The 21921-nt window shown below is 50.3% G+C and overlaps 1 protein-coding gene across 4 annotated transcripts in view; it reads left to right on the top strand.

Moving 5' to 3' along the window:
• The first annotated feature begins 543 nt into the window (after nt 1–543).
• The window catches only part of cyb561 (cytochrome b561), a 102038-nt gene continuing 80660 nt past the window's right edge, over nt 544–21921 (top strand). For 3 of the 4 annotated variants that reach the window (XR_011588252.1, XR_011588251.1, XM_070864763.1), the window contains exons 1-2: nt 544–644; nt 7400–7601. Coding sequence is in view for 1 of the 4 variants with exons in the window: in XM_070864763.1 (XP_070720864.1) it covers nt 7457–7601 (145 nt within the window). In the remaining 3 variants the exon portion in view is untranslated. The remainder of the gene's footprint in view (nt 645–7399; nt 7602–21921) is intronic. The other variant, XM_070864765.1, reaches the window with a different exon arrangement.

Here is a 21921-nt window from a genome sequence, read left to right as displayed (position 1 = left end):
CGTGCCTACAGAGCAGTCCAATCCAATATGGCGGGATGCGCAGTTTCGGCCAGTAACGAGCGCGGGGCCTTGCCCACCATATTGGATGCCTAGATGCCTGAGAAAGGGGAGTGGTGCCTTCAAATTCCCACCTCTGGCAGTGCTGACACCCTCACAACCCGCAGGGCCAAAACCTTTCTCCTGCTCTCTTATTTACAACAATTTGATCTTGTATCTATGCCCTGGTGTTCTAAACCCCTCAACCGCTGCAATATCTGTTTCTATCTGCTCTGTCGTAATCCTAAACATGTTGGGGTTTTGTAACTGGGTGGCTTAGCGCCCCTGGGAAAGGGTAGGAAGAGGGGTGTTAAAGGGGCGGGAGCGGCGAGCGCCTCTCGGCACGCTCAGTGTGCGCGGTGCGGGCGGGCGTGCGGCCCCGCCCCCGGGGATCCCTGCGGCCCCACCCCCGGGGATCCCTGCGGCCCCGCCCCTGTGGATCCCTGCGGCCCCGCCCCCGGGGGTCCCTGTGGCCCCCTGTTTCGAAGGTGAGGTGGTTTGTGTTGCGCGCTGACCCTGCGGCGCCCCGTAACGTGCCCTGGCGGGAGCGCGTGGAGCAGCAGGCCATTCGAGCGGTCCCGGCGGCACGGGGGCAGTGACCGCCTGAGGTAAGTGTCGCTTTTTATTTGGTTTTAATTTTAGCGATTTATGTTGATGTGGGGATGAGCAAGGTGTTGGGAATGTTTTTTGTGGGGATTTGATTTTCTCAGGGGCGCTCCGAGGCCGGCTCTTTATCTCGGGGGGGATTTTCCCCTTGCTCGGCCGGGCCTTAGCGCCCCGAGACAGCTGTGTAACGCACCTTTACCGCTCCGCCCCACACCCGGGGCCCAGCTGGTGAACGTGCTGGCTGCCATCGCAAACCATTTCCCGGCGCAATATTCACCGCCCCACCACCGTTAGCGCCCAAATTAGCCCCACGCCGAATTTGCGCAGTGTAATGGTTCCTTGTCCCCTGGCTCTGTGTGACCAGCAGCCCGCCTCTGGCCAGTGCCTCAGTCACCTGCTCCAAGGGCACACAGTTACAGGACTGTGGAGTGGGACACATTGGGCAGCCCCTGTCCAAGAGCTGGATGGCTTCCTTCTGGTCAGATTTTGTGATCCTATGCCGAGAGAAATCTGCGGGTAAGGACAACCCTTGCACAGCTTTAATCTTAAACACTAGCAGTCGGCAGGGCTGTGGGATCAGTCGCTGACTGAGCTCCTGCTTATCTGGCACAGAGGGACCTCTGATACCACCTGGTGATTGTGCATTGACTACTCTTCAGATTTATAATGAGTAACCTTGAAGTCAGATAAGAACAGGCGGCTGTAATCTTTCAGCAAAGAATCTTATGACCAATTCGTGACTTTCAGCCGTGGGAAGGGGGCAAATTAAAGTTGGGTCTGTTTGAGGTCAGAAAGAAGAAAGGAAGAAGTCAGCACAGCGACTCAGGACATCACAAAGCACCTCACAGCCAGTGAAGCACTTTTGAAGTGTAGTCACTGTTGCAATGTAGGCAAATGCGGAAGCCCATTTGAGCACAGCAAGACTCCATAGGCAAGCAATGAGATAAATGACCAGATCATTTGTTTTTAGTGATGATGGTTGAGGGATAAATTGTTGGCCAGGTCAAGTTAGATGCAACCCCTGGAAATGGGAGATTAAAGCAGTGTCAACCCTCTGTGACCACTGGGTCAGGCAGATACACAGCATTTCAAGGCCCTGTTCATGATGAGCCATGAGGGCTTGCTCATTGATGGGACATGGAAGGCTAGGCCAGTTACAGGTGGCTGATACTGGGATCTCTATAATCAGTTGTACAGAGCTGTGGTCAGATCCCAGCTGGAGTCCTGCCCCTCAGGAAGGGTATATTGGTCTTGGAGGGCTGCAGTGCAGATTCACCAGAATGATACCAGGGTTAAATTATGAGAACAGGTTGCATAGACTTGGCTGGTACTCCCTTGAGTTTAGATGGTTGAGGGGTGATCTAATGGAGGTCTTTAAATTGGTAAAAGGATTTGATTGGGTAGATAGAGAGAAACTATTTCTTCTGGTAGTGGAATCAAGAACGAGGGGACAGAACCTTAAATTTAGAGCTAGGCCGTTCAGGAGTGAGATCAGGAAGCAATTTCTCACACAAAGGGCAGTGGAAATCTGGAACTCTCTAAAAGGCTGTGGATGCTGGGGGCCAATTGGAGGTTTAAGATGGAGATTGATGTGGAGCGAAAGCGGGTAAGTGAAGTTGAGGTACATCACCCATGATCTAATTGACTAGTGGACCAGGCGCGAGGGGCTGAATGGCCTCCTCCTGTTCCTCAGGTTCCTATATTCCAAGCTGGACAATCTCACCAACGCTCACCAAGGTCCATTCTGGCCCCAGGTAAGTGGGGGTGGCAAGTAATCCAGCTACAGCTCCCAGTTACGAAAAGGGTATGGATGTGAAACAGACAGAAGGGAAGTGTACTGGACATTAACATACTCTGGGGTATGTTTATATAACTTAATTCTATCTTTTAAAATATTTATGAAGAATGATTTTGCTGAAATTGCTCAGATTGCCTGAAGTAATATTTCGACAGTATTAAAGTATCTAAATTTGCAAAATTGTTGTCCTGCCAAGACACAAGAGGGAGAAGTCTGAATGATTGTAAGGAAGGTTTTACAAAAATTCAGGTCTAGAAATTTGGGACGTTTGTGCCTCCCGTTAGCAACGCGGACTTTTCGCCCGGGTGGTGCGCCGCTAACGACTCCCGTTAAATTCCGCGGGAGCTTAGCACCGGCGTTAACCCGTAGCGCCCCGGACAGCTATGCCGATGATGACAACGTTATCACTGTGCGCAGTGACCGTTTTTTTTCCCTGGAGCTGCGCGGGGCGATGCTAGCGACAGGTTCAGGGCTTGTGAACTGGGCTTCCGGCCGCTCGCGGGGCGATACTTAAAGAGGAGGTGGCGGCCATGTTAACAAATAAAATTGCCGCCTTTCTTCGGCTCATCGTTGGTGCCATGATGGCGGAGTCCGTGCCATGATCGGTCAGCTCGGCTCTGTGCTTTGAGTGCCGGACGGTTGAGACGGCACTCCCAACTTCCCAGTGGTCCAGGGAGGGCCCGGTTCTTACCTGCAGAGTTTGCAGCTTGTGCCCTTCCCCTTTAATGAAGGGAAGAGCCCCTCCTACACGGCCTCGTGCATAGCGCTGAGCCCCGCTCCCGACCCGTCTGCCTCACTATCCCCCCAGAAAGGAAGTGGAGCACGTTATTTTGCGGGATTTCCGTGCCTGCCGGTTGTTACCGCCCCAAACGGGGCGATATGGAATTTCTACCCGTAAGAATTTAATTAAGACTTCAGAAATATTCCCCCACATTAACAGTTTCTAATATTGTAACCGTGGGACATGAACATAGATCAGGAACCTCTGAGCAGCTCAGATCAGGATGGAATCGGTTAGAACACCAGCTCTTATTCGCGGAAGTATTTCCCTGTGTGTCTAACACGGACTGAGAAAGAAAAAGATGGAGGAAAAGAAAGAAATTTAAAAAGAAAGAGAGAAGGAAAGCACAAACTTGCATTTATATAGTGCCTTTCAGGACCTCCCAAAGCATTTACAGTACTTTTGGAGTGTAGTCACTGTTGTAATGTGGGAAACGAGGCAGCCAATTTGCGCAAAGCAAGCTCCCACAAACAGCACTGTGGTAATGAGCAAATAATCTGTTTTTGTTTTGTTGATTGAGGAATAAATACTGGGCCCAGGATACTGGGGATAACTGCCCTGTTCTTAGTGCCAGGGCATCTATTGCATCCACCTGAGAGGGCAGACAAGGCCTCACTTTAACATTTCATCCAAAAGATGGCACCTCCAACAGTGCAGCACTCCCTCAGCACCATACTGGAGTGTCAGCCTGGTTTGTGTGCTCAAGTCCCTGGAGTTGGACTTACACCCACAACCTTTTGACTCAGAGGTGAGAATGCTGCCCACTGAGCCACGGCTGACACTAAGCACCTTAATACTTCCTCAGTGGAGGAGAAGCATTCAGGAAGACACCGAACACTTTGAGCCTCTTCGCGGGAGCACGCGGAAGCCAAGTACAAACAGCGGAATTCAAGCTCCTTACTCACCCGCCCCTCCAAACACCACCTGCCCCACCTGTGACAGGGACTACAGGTCCCGCATTGGCCTCATCAGTCACCTTGGAACTCATGTGTGGAAGCAAGTCATCCTCGACTCCGAGGGACTGCCTAAGGAGAAGACTTCCTCAGTACTTTCCAAAGTGCTTTACAGCCAATAGGTTACTTTTTAGTGGCGAATGAAGCTGTTATTGGTAGAATTTAGATACTGTGGCCGATTCCTGAAGCTTCCCAAGTGGGTTGGTGTAAGGGTTAACGACAACCATTTAGTAATGATTTGTACTGACAGATTTAGTAACTGCACAGGCACAGGTCAGGGCTTTGTACTGACAGAGCACAGTCACTGCCTCAGCAACACTAACACCAGGCAGCTTTAGGGACTCGTGAGTCAAGGGGTGAAAGGTCATGGGCAGTTTCTCAGGTCAAAGAGCAGAAGAACTGGAGGATACCGCAAAGGTGCGGACAGCACCGCTGTCCTTGGTGAATTAACTGGACACTAAAAGTCCCTCCACTTGCAGCAGGTTCTGGAGCACATCGACACATGCAACGTCTGCCATTTGCGGAAACCATCACCAGATTTCAGAGTTAGGAATCACCAAGGGTAGATATGAAATACTCAATCGTCTCCTACACGGACCCCCCCACCCCGCCCCGCACTGATTCAGGCCCAAAGCGAGGACCACCTCACCTGTTTGAGCAGTTGGATTGTGGGGTTGCCTGGAGCTGAGTGGGGAGATTCCATCACCCAGCGATAGTTCTACCCCTCCACACCCCAGCAACCAATTAGGCTGCAGATCAGTTACCAACAGTGCTGTGAAGTACTGCAGGCCTGGTCAGAATACTGATTCGGTTCCATATTCCCATTTTCATCTCAGAACCAACAAAACACAAAGGGGACCCTCCTACTCACTTCCGCCTTCAACAGGTCAGATGGATTATGAACTACAGGTTGAACCTCCCTTATCCCGAACCCTCGGGACCTGGCCTGTTCTGGATAAGGGATTTTTCTGGACGAGGGGGTCAGGTTAAATTGAATGGTACAGGTACTGAGCAAGGGGAAATCGGGGCTGGCTGGCTTGGGGCTGGGAGTGCGGCAGAGAGTTCATGGGGGAGGGAGGGGGGGTGGTGGATCGTGGGGTCTGGCCAGCGATTGCGGGAGTCGGCAGTGAGGAAGGACTTCAATTTGTTCATGTTGGAGCTCTGCGCATGCGCCATCCGGTGGCCGGGAATGGTTCTGGATAAAGGAGTTCTGGATAAGGGAGGTTCAATCTGTACCACCTTTCAGGACAGACTGTAGCTCGATCAAGCTGATTGGGAAAATGTAGAGATGGTCCCACATTAGCAGTTTCTAATATTTTAACCATGGGACATGAACATAGATCAGGAACCTCTGAGCAGCTCCGGTGAGGATGGAATCGGTTAGAACACCAGGTTTTATTCGTCCAGAAGCTGCGGAAACATTCTCTCTGTATCCACTCTATCAAAACCTTTCATAATTTTAAAGACCTCTATTAAGTCACCCCTCAGCCTTCCTTTTTCAAGAGAAAAGAGACTCAGCCTGTTCATCCTTTCCTGATATGTATACCCTCGCATTTCTGGTATCATCCTTGTAAATCTTCTCTGCACCCTCTCCAGTGCCTCTAAATCCTTTTTATAATATGGTGACCAGAACTGTACGCAGTACTCCAAGTGTGGTCTAACCAAGGTTCGATACAGGTTTAGCATAACTTCCCTACTTTTCAATTCTATCCCTCTAGAAATAAACCCTAATGCTTGGTTTGCTTTTTATGGCCTTGTTAACCTGTGTCACAACCTTTAGTGATTTGTGTATTTGTACTCCGAGATCCCTTTGCTCTTCTACCCCACCCAGACTCACACCCCCTTCCCAGTAATAAGTGACATCCCTATTTTTCCTACCAAAATGTAATACCTCACATTTATCTGTGTTGAACTTCATTTGCCAATTATATGCCCATTCTGCAAGTTTAATATGTAAAGTTAATGTGCAAAGTTAAAGCACATGGGATTGGGGGTAGTGTGCTGACATGGATTGAGAACTGGTTGTCAGACAGGAAGCAAAGAGTAAATGGGTACTTTTCAGAATGGCAGGCAGTGACTAGTGGGGTACCGCAAGGTTCTGTGCTGGGGCCCCAGCTGTTTACACTGTACATTAATGATTTAGACGAGGGGATTAAATGTAGTATCTCCAAATTTGCGGATTACACTAAGTTGGGTGGCAGTGTGAGCTGCGAGGAGGATGCTATGAGGCTGCAGAGTGACTTGGATAGGTTAGGTGAGTGGGCAAATGCATGACAGATGAAGTATAATGTGGATAAATGTGAGGTTATCCACTTTGGTGGTAAAAACAGAGAGACAGACTATTATCTGAATGGTGACAGATTAGGAAAAGGGGAGGTGCAGCGAGACCTGGGTGTCATGGTACATCAGTCATTGAAGGTTGGCATGCAGGTACAGCAGGCGGTTAAGAAAGCAAATGGCATGTTGGCCTTCATAGCGAGGGGATTTGAGTACAGGGGCAGGAAGGTGTTACTAAAGTTGTACAGGGCCTTGGTGAGGCCACACCTGAAGTATTATGTACAGTTTTTGTCTCTTAACCTGAGGAAGGACATTCTTGCTATTGAGGGAGTGCAGCGAAGGTTCACCAGACTGATTCCCGGGATGGCGGGACTGACCTATCAAGAAAGACTGGATCAACTGGGCTTGTATTCACTGGAGTTCAGAAGAATGAGAGGGGACCTCATAGAAACGTTTAAAATTCTGATGGGTTTAGACAGGTTAGATGCAGGAAGAATGTTCCCAATGTTGGGGAAGTCCAGAACCAGGGGTCACAGTCTAAGGATAAGGGGTAAGCCATTTAGGACCGAGATGAGGAGAAACTTCTTCACCCAGAGAGTGGTGAACCTGTGGAATTCTCTACCACAGAAAGTTGTTGAGGCCAATTCACTAAATATATTCAAAAAGGAGTTAGATGAAGTCCTTACTACTAGGGGGATCAAGGGGTATGGCGAGAAAGCAGGAATGGGGTACTGAAGTTGCATGTTCAGCCATGAACTCATTGAATGGTGGTGCAGGCTAGAAGGGCCAAATGGCCTACTCTTGCACCTATTTTCTATGTTTCTATGTTATTAATGTCCTCCTGTAATTTGTTGCAGTCCTCCTAAGTGTAGTCACTGTTATAATGTTGCTTCCGCAACAGTAATGTGATAATGACCAGATGATCTGTTCTAATGCTGTTGGTTGTAGGATAAATATTGGCCAGAACACCGGGGATAACTCCCCCGCTCTTCTTCGAATAGTGCCATGGGATCGTTTACGTCCACCTGGGAGGACAGACAGGGCCTCGGTTTAACGTCTCATCCGAAAGACGACATCTCTGACAGTGCAGCGCTCCCTCAGTACTGCACTGAGGTGTCAGCCTGGATGTTTTGCTCAAGTCAACATAGATGTAAGTGAACAGCCACAGTGAGTCCCTTCCCAGTTTGTCAGTGTGCTTCGCTTTCATCATAATATGGCCAAAAGAGAATTAACATCATAAATTGCCTATTAAAGGCCTGTGAAGATTGTCAGTTAGGGGCTGTCATGGTAAAACTGCAATCTGAACTCACACGCCGGATGCGAGTTGTTTAGGTGGAAGACATTACAGAGGAACAGCATTTAGAAACAAACAGAATGAGGGGATGGGAAAGAAAATAGAAACACAACTGCAGACAAGAAAAAAAAGTACTTAAGTAGAATAAGAGGAGATTGTGAAATGATATTCATCATCATAGGGAGTCCCTCAAAATCGAGGAAGACTTGCTTCCACTCTAAAAGTGAGTTCTCAGGTGACTGAACAGTCCAATGCGGGAATTACAGTCTCTATCACAGGTGGGACAGACAGTGGTTGAGGAAAGGGTGGGTGGGACTGGTTTGCTGCACACTCCTTCCGCTGCCTGCGCTTGCTTTCTGCAAGCTCTCGGCGACCAGACTCGAGGTGCTCAGCGCCCTCCCGGATGCTCTTCCTCCACTTAGGGTGGTCTTTGGCCAGGGACTCCCAGGTGTCGGTGGGGATGTTGCATTTTATCAAGGAGGCTTTGAGGGTGTCCTTGAAACGTTTCCTCTGCCCACCTGGGGCTCGCTTGCCGTGTAGGAGTTCCGAATAGAGCGCTTGCTTTGGGAGTCTCGTGTCGGGCATGCAGACAATGTGGCCTGCCCAACGGAGCTGGTCGAGTGTGGTCAGTGCTTAGATGCTGGGGATGTTGGCCTGATCGAGAACACTGACGTTGGTGCGTCTGTCCTCCCAGGGGATTTGCAGGATCTTGCGGCGACATCGTTAGTGCTATTTCTCCAGCGATTTGAGGTGTCTACTGTATATGATCCACATCTCTGAGCCACACAGGACAGCAGGTTTCACTATAGCCCTGTAGACCATGAGCTTGATGCCAGATTTGAGGTCCTGGTCTTCAAACACTCTCTTCCTCAGGCAACTGAAGGCTGCACTGGTGCACTAGAGGCGTGTTGGACCCATCGTTGATTTCTGCCCTTGCTGATAGTCAGGTCCTGAGCTATGGAAAGTGGTCCACGTTGTCCAAGGCCGAGCCATGGATTTTGATGACCGAGGGGCAGTGCTGTGTGGTGGGGTCAGGTTGGTGGAGGACCTTTGTCTTACGGATGTTTAGTGTAAGGCCCTTGCTTTTGTACGCCTCGGTGAAGATGTTGACGATGGCTTGGAGTTCGGCCTCTGAATATGCACAGATGCAAGCGTCGTCTGCGTACTGTAGTTTGACGACACAGGCTGGGACAGTCTTGGATCTGGCCTGGAGGCGACGAAGATTGAACAGATTCCCACTGGTTCTATAGTTTAGTTCTACAGTTTAGCAGGACAATCGTACAGTGAATGAGAGAAAGGAAAGGCAGATACTGGACTCTGTTAGTGTGGAATGGGTGTGCCAGCGTTTCCAGGGGTGGAGGGAAGGAGTGGTTGGCGCTTGGTGTGGGACCCATGTTCTATTTAAGCTGTGTGGCCGTGCAGTGCTCTGGAGTCCCGCACCACCGGCTCATCGGCTTTTAAATGGAAAAAACTGCGCATGCACGGAATTTTGTACAGGCCGCACAGCCCATTAATGGGGCTACATGACCCAAAATAAACTACAGGAAACATTGCTCAGGACACTGCTGCCAGGGTGCTGGCGGGGTGGGGGGGGTCTGCACCCCTGGTATCCACCTGCTTTTTCCTTCTCCCAGACTCCTGGGCCAATCGAGGCCACTCCACGTTTCCAGGTTTTCATGCTTTCCTTTCACCATCTATCTCCCAATCCCTTTAGCAATTTACACACACGCCATGTAAATGTATTTTATATTTCTCATTCTGCTTCTTATTATCTCAGGTTATTGTCACTTCTGCCATTTAACCATCTCCTGTTCTTCATGCAAGCACTTTTACAGGTCAATCTAATTATTTTCTGTTTGTGTGTGTGTGCTTCTGTATGTGCATCTGTGTCTCTATCCCGTGTGTGTCGCTGCCTGTGTGTATATCTGCGTGTGTCTGTGTGTGTGTGTGTGTGTATGTTTGTCTGTCTGTTTGGTGTGCGTGTCTGTGTCTCTATGTCTGTTTCCGTGTCTGGTGTGTGTGTGTGTGTGTCTGGTGTATGTGTGTGTGTGTCTGGTGTGTGAGTGTGTGTCTCTGTTTCTGTGTGTCCATCTCTGTTTTTGTGTGTGTGCCTGTCTGTGTGTGCGTCTGTGTTTGACTAAGTGTGTGCATCTGTGTCTCTGTCTGTCTGTGTGTGTCTGCATGTGTGTGTCTGCTGTGTGTGCTTTTGTGTGTCTGGTTTGTGTGTGTGTCTGTCTGTATGTCTGCGTGTGTGCCTCTCTACATGTCTGTGTGTGTATTTATCTGTCTCTGTCTCTGTGTATGTGTCTCTGCGTGTGTGTGTCTCTGCGTGTGTGTGTCTCTGCGTGTGTGTGTCTGTGTGTGTGTGCCTGTCTGTGTTTTTATTTCCTTTCTCTTTGTTCTATTCCTCTTTAAACACTGTCCATCTGTAATTTCTCCCAGTTCTGTTGAAGGGTCTGTACTCAAAGTGACTAGTCTGTTCTCTCCGCAGACACAGCCCGACCTGCTGAGTTTTTGCAGCATTTTCTGTTTTTATCCCCAGTGTATGTTTGGTTGAATGAATGTTACCTGGTGCCAAGAGCCAGAGAGCCGCAGATATGGCCACTGATGATGCCCAGCCTCAGCCCCTTCCAGCAGCAGATACAATGAGCTCTGAGAGCGACACCATGTGTGAGGGTGGGTGAGTGGGAGCGAGTGTGTGAGCGAGTGTGAGGGTGGGTGAGTATGAGTGAGTGTAAGGGTGGTAGCGAACGAGTGTGTGTGAGTGAGTGAGCGAGCGTGTGTGTGATCGAGCATGTGTGAGGGTGGGTAAGTGTGTGAGGGTGGGCGAGTGTGTGTGTGTGAGCGAGCGAGTGTGTGTGAGCGAGTGAGTGAGCGAGCATGTGTGTGATCGAGCGTGTGTGAGGGTGGGCGAGTGTGAGGGTTGTCGAGTGTGAGGGTGGGCGAGTTTGTGAGCAAGTGTGTGAGCGAGTGTGTGGGTGAGTATGAGCGAGTTTGGGAGCGAGTGTGAGGGTGGGTGAGTGTGTGGGTGGGTGAGTATGAGCGAGTTTGTGTGTGTGTGAGCGAGTGTGTCGGTGGGTGAGTGTGAGGGTGGGTGAGTGTGAGGGTGGGTGAGTATGAGCGAGTTTGTGTGTGTGTGAGCGAGTGTGTCAGTGGGTGAGTGTGAGGGTGGGTGAGTGTGAGGGTGGGTGAGTGTGAGGATGGGTGAGTGTGTGGGTTGTCGAGTGTGAGGGTGGGTGAGTGTGAGCGAGTTTGTGTGTGTGTGAGCGAGTGTGTCGGTGGGTGCGAGTGTGGGTGGGTGAGTGTGAGCGAGTTTGTGTGTGTGTGAGCGAGTGTGTCGGTGGGTGAGTGTGAGGGTGGGTGAGTGTGAGGGTGGGTGAGTGTGAGCGAGTTTGTGTGTGTGTGAGCGAGTGTGTCGGTGGGTGCGAGTGTGGGTGGGTGAGTGTGAGCGAGTTTGTGTGTGTGTGAGCGAGTGTGTCGGTGGGGGAGTGTGAGGGTGGGTGAGTGTGAGCGAGTTTGTGTGTGTGTGAGCGAGTGTGTTGGTGGGGGAGTGTGAGGGTGGGTGAGTGTGAGCGAGTTTGTGTGTGTGTGAGCGAGTGTGTCGGTGGGGGAGTGTGAGGGTGGGTGAGTGTGAGGGTGGGTGAGTATGAGCGAGTTTGTGTGTGTGTGAGCGAGTGTGAGGGTGGGTGAGTGTGAGGGTGGGTGAGTGTGAGCGAGTTTGTGTGTGTGTGAGCGAGTGTGTCGGTGGGTGAGTGTGAGGGTGGGTGAGTGTGAGCGAGTTTGTGTGTGTGTGAGCGAGTGTGAGGGTGGGTGAGTGTGAGGGTGGGTGAGTGTGAGCGAGTTTGTGTGTGTGTGAGCGAGTGTGAGGGTGGGTGAGTGTGAGGGTGGGTGAGTATGAGCGAGTTTGTGTGTGTGTGAGCGAGTGTGAGGGTGGGTGAGTGTGAGGGTGGGTGAGTGTGAGCGAGTTTGTGTGTGTGTGAGCGAGTGTGAGGGTGGGTGAGTGTGAGGGTGGGTGAGTGTGAGCGAGTTTGTGTGTGTGTGAGCGAGTGTGTCGGTGGGTGAGTGTGAGGGTGGGTGAGTGTGAGCGAGTGTGTCGGCGGGTGCGACTGTGAGGGTACAGGAGCGAGAGCGAGCATGAGCGTGTGTGTGAGCGTGTGAGCAAGTGTGTTTGAGCGAACGCGCGTGAGCGAGGGCGCGGGGCGAGTACGAGCACACAGGAGCGAGTGAGCGCGTGCAAGAACGTGTGTGAGCGCGCGCAGGAGCGATTGTGAGCACGCGGGAGCGAGGGTGGGATCGAGTGTGTGAGCGAGAGTGTGGGAGCGAGCGAGTGTGAGAGTATGTATGAGTGAGCGAGTGTGAGTGAGGACAACATTCGCCCTTCACACACTGAGACTCAGCACTTTATCGAACTGCTGCTGTTTGCATGACGTGGATTACTGTCCCTTGTGTGAGTCATTAACCCTTGCCCCTGTGTGACGGTTCGAAGCCCCATCACACTACAGGTCACCCAGGGTGTTACAGCAAAACTCCTATGATCAACCAGCACCATTCATCCGTCTCACTGTGTTTTGTGGGATCTTGCTGTGTGCACAATTGCTGCCACGTTTCCCACAATGGTTATGTTATGACGAGTAATCCAGGGGCCTGGACTAATAATCCGGATACGTGAGTTCAAATCTCACCTCCGCAGCTGGGGAATTTAAATTCAGTTAATTTTTTTTAAAATCTGGAATTCAAAAGCCAGTATCAGTAATGGTGATCATGGGCTCAATTTTCCCCAGTGATTTGCACCGTTTCTTTTGAGTAGGCTGCTTTTTTTGGCGTATTGCGTCAAATTTTTTTTTTCAAACTTTCCCCCTGCGATCTGTGCCGGCGTAACTGACTTAGTTCCGATTTTTCTAGGCCAGTTTTTTTGACGTCATAGTCTGCTCTGGTTTTTTCAATTTTTCGCAGTTTGGCCAACATTTTTTTGTATTACGTTAGCTTATCTGGCCACTCCCGAAAAACCTTCTGGTGAGTTCAGAAAACCAGCGCACATTCACAAATGTGCCATTGTTTTTAAATCGAAGATTTTGGAGGGAGTCAGGAACACTGTCAAAATCAATAATAAAGTTCAACTTTTTTTTTAACCTGTCAACGTAGAAGTGTAAATGTGTTGGATTTCACAAGTTCTCATTTTTTTAAACTCACTCACACGCCACCACCGAATGTCTTCAAGAAAGCCTGGAGGGTTGTCGGTTTGGCCGGCAGAATCGGCCTCGTGCACGGGCACAACGGCTCGGAGTTCGGCTACAAAACAAGCCGGGCCGGGGGGGGAGGGGAGGAAGAGAAAGGAGAGGAGGGAGAGATAGCCGATCTTCCGGCTTGTTGTAGCCCGGGGAGGGGGAGGGAGCGAGAGGTCACAAGACTGGTGGGGGGCGGTTGTGGAGAGGGGAGACCCTGAGGGCTCAGCAACTATTCCACATGGACATGCTTACTGTTTGGAGCTGATCTGTAATGTGTTGTATTAATGGAACATAGTTCAGTTTTAATGTAAAATATATTTTATTCAAAAGTTTACAATAACTTAACTTTAGTAAAATTATTCCTGTATCAAACTTCACTGAAGATTACTCTTTAAGATCACTTAAAAGCTTTAAGATCACTTAGAAATGTCTAAATTTACATAACTTACAAAAACTTTTAACTTGAATAGTTACAACAGTAACAATAATGACAACAACAGCAGCAGCAAAGACAGGCTGCACCCATCTCTCCTCCACTTTAGTCTCAGACCGCCGCTGCGCTTGGTCTTGGACAGTCCAACACCCCTGCCCGCAGGCAGTGGCGCAGTGTTTCTAGGCTTGGTACCAAGCTTATTCCTTCTAACATCTCGGGTACTGTGCACCTCTTGAGGTTGGGGGGCGTCGGTGTCAGGCGGCAAGTTGGAGGGCCCGGCTTTGGGCTCTTCAGAGGATGGTGTGGGGATTGCAGTAGGAGTGTCAGCTGATTCTGTCAATGGGCGCGGGGTCTGGGCGCGTTCCCTTATTGCAGCAACTAACTCACACATGCCGTCCCTCATGCACCCTGACAGTGTCTCAGCGGCCTGCAACATGGCCAGTGACGTGGTTTGCACTACCTCTGACATTCCCTCCCTCATGGCCACTATTCCCTCACTGATGGTCCCGGATATAGTTCCCATTTCTCGTGAGAGTGTTGTTACTTCTCCCGACAGTCCCGCTACTTCCATCACTCACCCCACTGATGGTGTCCAGGAGTGATCGGGTAAGGTCAATGCTCTCCGCACTCAATGACATCATCTGAATCACATCTGTTAGATCCTGCATCTCAGGAGAGCGTGGTACAGCTGGGACCCACAGCCTGGGACGGTGGGGCCCTGGGTGTGCCTCGCTGCACCACACCACTGGGACGTGCAGCCTGGAACGGTGGGGCCCTGGGTGTGCCTCGCTGCACCATACCCCTGGGACCCATAAACTCGGAAGTTGGGAAACCATGGAATGTCCCACCAACACTCAAACCACTAGTCACGGAAGGGGCTGTCACCTCCACGTGCGGCACCTCCTCCATATTCAGTACAACAGTGGGAGCTTCATCCAGCTCCATCCCCTCCCCCTCACCCCCATGTTCTTGGTCTGGAGGGTGGGATTGGAAGATGTTCCCCTCTTCAGGCTCATCCTCGTCTGAATCTTCTTCTGCATCGTCAGGGTTGGCCTCAAGTTCTGCAAAAGATAACCGAACGGTCAAATGGTTAGCAGCAGAGGAGGGGGCAGGGTGGGTGGTATGAGTAGGCTCACACATCGCAGGCCAGGTAGCAGGTTGATTTGAAGGACCATGATGAATTTGTAGGACTTGCCCTCTCCCTCGAGTGTGGGCCCAGCTTGTGCAGTGGTGATTGCTTTTTTCCAGGCAGGACGCACCAAAGCAGCGACCGTCTCTTCCAAGGGTGTCAGTGGGTGCAGATTTGCTGGGCCTCCTCCTGTTCGAGTTCTTTCCCTTTTATTATGTGCCACCTTCCTCTGCAAAGATGAAAATGCAACTCTTTAGAGAGGGTGTCTTTCTGCTGGGTGGGACATATACAGCTGGTCACATTTACAATTGCATTGAATAAATGAAAATATTACTTACACTAACTACTTGACCAAGGTCCTGCCATTTGTTTTTACATTGGCTTCCAGATCTCATGGTGTTCACCACTGCGCAGTAATCTTCTGCAACGTGGTTCCAGCGTTTCTTCATTTCTTTGGTCAGAACCTTTATGTGACCTCTGCTGGTATCCATCTCCTGCCATCTGTTCTCAATCACAGTAACTAGTGCCTCCACTTCTTCCAGTAAGAAATGTTTTGTCCTTGCACCGCGTTGCATCGTGTATTGCTCTAGCTGTGATTTTTCCAATGCTCTCACAGCACTCCTTCGCACACACACACACACAACTGGCTCATTAAAAATGGCCGATTGTCAAATCCGAGCTGTACTGAGCATGTGCGTCCATTGGAACGATGTCAAAAACGTTACTTTTTTCCCGTGCATGCGCAGAAGGTGCAGCATTGTTTTTTGACGCAGACAGCAGGCTCCACCCCCCCGAGGCGACTGGACATACTGCACGGCGGCAAATTCAAATTATAGATCAGGGAAACTTTGGCAAAATAGTTCTGCCGCATTTCTGGCCTAGAAAACCTGCTGTAACTCTGGCAACATGCCAGAAAACGGGATCGGGGAAAATTGAGCCTCATGAAACTACCAGATTGTCGTAAAAGCCCATCTGGTTCACTGATGTCCTTTAGGGAAGGAAATCTGCCGCCCTTACCCGGTCTGGCCTATATGTGACTCCAGACCCACAGTAACGGGGTTGACTCTTAACTGTCCCCTGAAATGGCCCAGCGAGACACTCAGTTGCACCAAAACCACTCCGACAAAGTCACACTGGGAGCACCTTAACCACACGGACTGCAGCGATTCAGGAAGGCGGCTCACCACCACCTTCTCGAGGGCAATTAGGGCTGGGCAATAAATGCCGACCTGGCCAGTGACGCCCACATCCTGTAAATGAATAAATAAAAAAATGTCAGTGCACTTTGCTGTGTGTGTTGGGCCTGGAGACATGTTGTAAATGTGATCATTAATCTCAGGGGGAAGTTGAGTTCCCCCAGGTGGTGAATCTCTGGAAGTATAGTCCCCAGAATCTCCCCAAACTGCTTTTTCCTGAATCTCATTCCACAGGTCTGTCGAGCCTTTCATCGGAATATAGGTGCTCCGGCCTGCAGCAAACGCTCAGTTAAACTTACACAATCAACCAGCTTTCCTCAGCTCTGCCTCACAACCCTCTGCTTTAAAAACAGCTAAAGGAGCAGTTTCAGCAGGAGGCGATTTCCCGACGCTCCTGGCTGGATCAACACTTGGAATATTGCCTGCATCCCACAGAAGGTGTTGGATGGATGAGGAGGCCTTGCCGAACTCTGTACCTGTCTTGGACTCGGATACTGGTAACTGAGTGAGGGCACGAATGTCCCGCCCCCCCCCCCCCCCAGATAGAGGGCCGTAACACAGAGAGAGAGTGTGAAAACCCAGGCAGTCAGACCCTCCAGCGCTGTCCCCTGTGCTGTCCCAACAGCTGTCCCAGTGATGTAACACCAGGGGGCGACATTGCTCTGCGCTAACCTGCTGGGGCCGGGATTTCCTGCGCCCAGCACAAGAGTCCCGTCCCGTCCCGCCGCTGAACTGGGCCTAGCGCCCCTCACAGGAAGTGGAGCGCAATCTCATGGGCTCCACTTCCTTTAGGGGTGGGACCAGGGGCGCTAACGGGGCGAACAGTGCAGCGCGAGTGCTGACGCGCTACAACGCACCTCCCCTTAAAGGGGAGGGCTGCTGCCCACTCTGCAAGGCCTCTGATGGCGTCCGCTGGACCACCAAAACCGAGTGGCGGGCTGCACGATGGCGACGCGAACCACGCGAAAATACAGCGAGGGAAGCCAACCCATGAGTCGGCAAAGAGGTACGATTGCGGGGCACTGCCGCCCTCCCCTTTAACCTCCGCTCCGCAAGCGGATGTCGGTCAGCTTCGCGACCCGCGGCGCTGACGGTGACACCCAATCGCGCCAGACGGTAAGGGGCTGGCGTGCGGCACTGGAGGGATCGTTAAACACGGCGATGAAGTCATTGCTGGTTGGGTTGTGCGGAGTGGTGGGGGGGGAGGGGTTAGTGGGAATGGGAGGGGTTGTGTGTGGGGTGGGGAAGGGGGTGGAGGTGGGAGAGCGATGAGGGTGGGAGGTGGTGAGTGTGACGTTAGTAGGGGTGGGGTGTGAGTAGAGGTGGGGGTGAAGCGAGGTGTGGGGGGGGGTGTGGGTAGCGAGTGGGGGTGAGCTAAGGCGAGGCATGTGGAGTGGGTTGGGGGGTGGTGGCGTAAGTAGGGGTGGAGTGGAGAGCAAGTGGGGGTGAGTAGAGGCTTGAGGGGGTAGGCTGAGAGTGGGGAGCGAGTGGGGGTGAGGAGAGGCTTGAGGGGGGTAGACTGAGAGTGGGGGTGAGTAGAGGCTTGAGGGGGGTAGGCTGAGAGTGGGGAGCGAGTGGGGGTGAGAAGAGGCTTGAGGGGGGTAGACTGAGAGTGGGGGTGAGTAGAGGCTTGAGGGGGGTAGGCTGAGAGTGGGGAGCGAGTGGGGGTGAGACGTGACTTCTGCTTTGTGACTCAGCTCTCAGCTGTGATCCTGTCGCTGTTTCAGAGACCGCCCTGCTTTGTTCCTGGTGGGATCCCACTGATAACATTACCCCCACTGGGAACTTGCAATGTGGAACAGCAAAATCCTAACCAGCTGCAGCGTTTACATAGGATTACACCGGATATACGGCACAGAAACAGGCCACTCTCTGCTTTCTGTCTTGAAGCCAGCTAAGTATCCATTCTGCTATTTGTTCCCAGACTCCTTATTTTCTGACCTTGCTCATCAGTCTATTATAGGTCAAAGGCCTTATACATGGCCTTTGACCTTACAAAGGCCTTTGACAATGTCAACCGTGAGGGTCTATGGAGCGTCCTCCTCCATTTTGGATGCCACCAAAAGTTCGGCACCATTCTCCACCTGCTCCACGACGACATGCAGGCCGTGATCCTTACCAACAGATCCATTACAGACCCAATCCACATCCAGACCGAATCTACCTCATTGCCATGCTCCACCTCACAGTCAACAAGCTCCCCGCTGGAGTGGAGCTAAACTACAGAACCAGTGGGAACTTGTTTAACCTTCGTCAACTCCAGGCCAGGTCCAAGACTACCCCAACCTCTGTCGTCGAGCTACAGTACGCAGACGACGCCTGCGTCTGCGCACATACAGAGGCTGAACTCCAGGACATAGTCAACATATTCACTGAGGCGTACGAAAGCATGGGCCTTATGCTAAACATCCGTGAGACAAAAGTCCTCCACCAGCCTGTCCTCGCTGCACAGCACTGCCCCCCAGCCATCAAGATCCACAGCGAGGACTTGGACAACGTGGACCATTTCCCATACCTCGGGAGCCTCTTATCAACAAGAGCAGACATTGATGACGAGACTCCCAAAGCAAGCGCTCTACTCTGAACTCCTTCCCGGCAAACGAGCCAAAGGTATGCATAAGGAACATTACAAGGACACCCTCAAAGCCTCTGCTATCTTTTCCCTAGAACCTGTCCTCACCTCACAGCACTACCACTGGTCAACGGCTTGGCCTTGGACAACGTGGACCATTTTCTATACCTCAGGTGCCTACTATCAGCAAAGGCAGACATCGATGACGAGGTCCAACACCGTCTCCAGTTGCCAGCATAGCCTTCGGTTGTCTGTGGAAGAGAGTGTTTGAAGATCAGGACCTCAAATCTGGCACGAAGCTTAAGGTCTACAGGGTAGTAGTGATACCCACTGTCCTATATGGCCCAGAGACATGGACCATATACAACAGACATCTCAAAGCCTGGGAGAAGTACCACTAACGCTGCCTCCGCAAGATCCTGCAAATCTACTGGGAGGATCGAAGCACCAACATCAGTGTTCTTGCTCAGGCCAACAGCCCCAGCATCGAAGCATTGACCACGCTCGACCAGCTCTGTTGGGCGGGCCCCATCGTCCACATGCTGGACACGAGACTCCCTAAGCAAACGCTATATTCGGAACTTCTACGCACCAAGCGAGTCCCAGGTAGGCAGCGGAAACGTTTCAAGGACTCCCTCAAAGCCTCCCTGATAAAATGCAACATCCCCACTGCCACCTGGGAAGATAGTCCAAAGTGGAGGGTGCTGAGCACCTCGAGTCTTGTCGCCAAGAGCATGCAGAAATCAAATGCAGGCAGCGGAAGGAGCGTGTGGCAAACTAAGCTCCCCACCCACCCTTTCCTTCAACCACAGTCCTCCCTTCCTGCGACAGAGACTGTAATTCCCGCATTGGACTGTACAGCCACCTTTGAACTCAATATTAGAGTGGAAGCAACTCTCCTCGATTTCGAGGGACTTTCTATGATGAACTCTCCCTAGATTCTTTTAAAATGTGTGGATGCAATCCATCCAATCCAGGGGTTTTATCCTCTGAGTTTGATTTGTTTATTTAATATACCCTCTTTTTACTTTGAATGCACTTATCTCATTACTAATCTCATCATCCAATGTCATGTCCACCTGTTCTATCTCCCTGGTAAATACTGAAGCAAAATATTTATTTAATATTTCTGCCATCTCTCTATCGTTACCTGTGGTATTATCCTGTCAATCCCTTAATGGTCCTATTCCCATCTCAACCTTCCTTTTTTATTGATGTGCCTCTAAAATATTTTATGTTCCTTGATAATTTACTGTCATAGTTCTCTTTGCCTTCCTACTTTTTTTTGGACCTCTCCTAATCTCTTTATATTCTCCCTTATCATGCACTCCCCTGCTGTCTATATACTTAATGTAATCCTCTTTCCTTACCCTCAATTGTTCCCTTATGGCTTTATTCACCCATTAGTGTTTAATTTGTTCTTTCCTTTGGCAGAATATATTGTTCCTGCACTCTGTTGAACACCGTTTTAACTGTTTTTTGCCAATATTGTTGCCCAGTTTATTTTCCCAAGTTCTATTCTCTGTCCCTCAAAATCAGCTTTTCTCTAATCTATTACCGTGGTTTTAGTCATACTTATGTCCTTCTCAATTATCATCTTCAAGCATATTATATTATGGTCACTATTGCCTAGATGTTCTCCTACTTTCATTTACCTTATCTGCTCTGGTTTATTCCCCATTACTAGATACAATAGCGAAAGTTGGGCTTTTTACATATTGGGTTAGAAAGGAGTCCTGTACATGTTGTAGGAACTCCATTCCCTTATCCCCTTTGCCTACCTCTGCTATCCAATTAATATCAGCGTATTTGAAATAATGATTACTATTTTATGTTTTTTACTAATTTGTCTGCATATTTCTCCCCCCACCTCCCTTCTACTATTACATGGTCTGTAGGCTACACCTATTAGTGTGATTGATTCTTTATTATCTTTTATCTCTGTCCATATTGATTCTATTTTTGTCATGCTGATCGCTGCATCACTTTTTCTTACTATCATCGGGCTCAATTTTCCCCAAAACTTTTTATTGGTGCACTTGAAGAGTTACACCTGTTTCTTTGAGGCCCAAGTACGCCAAAAATAAATGTTCTAAGTTTCCCCGTTTAATTTCTTCATTTTGGCACAGCCTAACCTGTCCTTTAGTTTTGGGGGTGGAGCCTTGACCTGTGCCAAAAAGATCGGGTTTCCACGGTAACCAAGTTGATGCAATGTACTTTTATGTGTTGCGAGCTGGCTGTATGTTTCACTTTGCAGCCTCAGCCCGCAGTGACTCTGAGCCGGAGAGATTCGAGACGGAGACGTGTCCTGAACACGTGTTTGCTCAGGACAGTCTCGCTGTCCACATCTCCCACATACATGTTATTTGTGTACCCACTCTCCCAATGTGCCCTGCTGCACTGCCCCTGTCGCCGGGTTCCCGCGCTGCGGTTAAAGGCTCCGCTCTCCCGATGTGCTCTGCAAGGTGACACTGAGCGATGCCTCCCCCTCACTGATTGGAAGAACTTCACCATTGAACCAGCTCAGCCGAGGAGCGAGAGCCAAACCTTCCTTCACCTCCAACAGCGCCTCCCTCACAGTTGGCCATCACTGTGCCGTTTCTCCCATGCACCTTCGCGCACTCCCATAATGCTCGGCTTGCTGCCATTGTGGCATCGGACAGGGAATGGTGCCGTCAGAGAAAGGAGCCCATAATCCAAGGCTGGGAGTTACACGCCGTGAGGGAGCCTGGAACCACAGGAGGTGGGGAGGCGTGAGGGCAGGTGCATGATGTCTTTTCTCTCTTCAGAACACGAAAGGTCAAGGATCAAGCAAGACACTGTCGTTGTTTTCCATCTTTAATGAATTTGATTTCACATATAGACACGGCAGTTTTTACCAGAAAGGAAGTGGGGCCAACCTTTTTCCAGTGAGCACAACTCAAGACAGAAGATTGATCAAAACAGAAAAAGCTGGAAATACTCAGCGGGTCAGGCAGCATCTGTGGAGAGAGAAACAGAGTTAACGTTTCAGGTCGATGACCTTTCGTCAGAACTGGAAAAAGTTAGAGATGTAATGGGTTTTTAAGCAAGTGTAGGGGCAGGGAAGGGGGGCAGGGGAGGGAAGAACAAAAAAGAAAGCTTTGTGATGGGGTGGAAGGCAGGACAGATTAAGAGACAGAAGGGATGATGGTGCGAGGCAAAAGGAGATGGTAATGGGACAAGTTAAGAAACAAAGGATGAGTCTAGATAGGGTGTAAATGGCAAAATCATCAACAAGTGCCGTGGGAAAGAGAAAAAATTAGATGCCACGAAAACATAAAAACATAAGAAATAGGAGCAGGAGTAGGCCACCTGGCCCCTCGAGCCTGCTCCGCCATTTAATAAGATCATGGCTGATCTGATCTTGGGCTCAGCTCCACTTCCCTGCCCACTCCCCATAATCCTTGACTCCCTTATCGCTCAAAAGATTTGTTCTTGGGAGAATACGAAGGTTGCTCACCGTCACTGCCTTGTGACATCATACGTGCTTCACCTGAAAACTCTTGCAGAATGGGCTGTTTTATATGTTTTTCCACTGAAATCTTCTGTTGAACATGATATCAGAGTTAGATTGTTGCCAACACTAAAAACATTCTTATC

This window comes from Pristiophorus japonicus, chromosome 21 (assembly GCF_044704955.1).
Source record: "Pristiophorus japonicus isolate sPriJap1 chromosome 21, sPriJap1.hap1, whole genome shotgun sequence".
Lineage (NCBI taxonomy): Eukaryota > Metazoa > Chordata > Chondrichthyes > Pristiophoridae > Pristiophorus > Pristiophorus japonicus.
The sequence above is the reverse complement of the archived record's forward strand: the minus strand, read 5'-3'. Positions and strand labels throughout refer to the sequence as shown.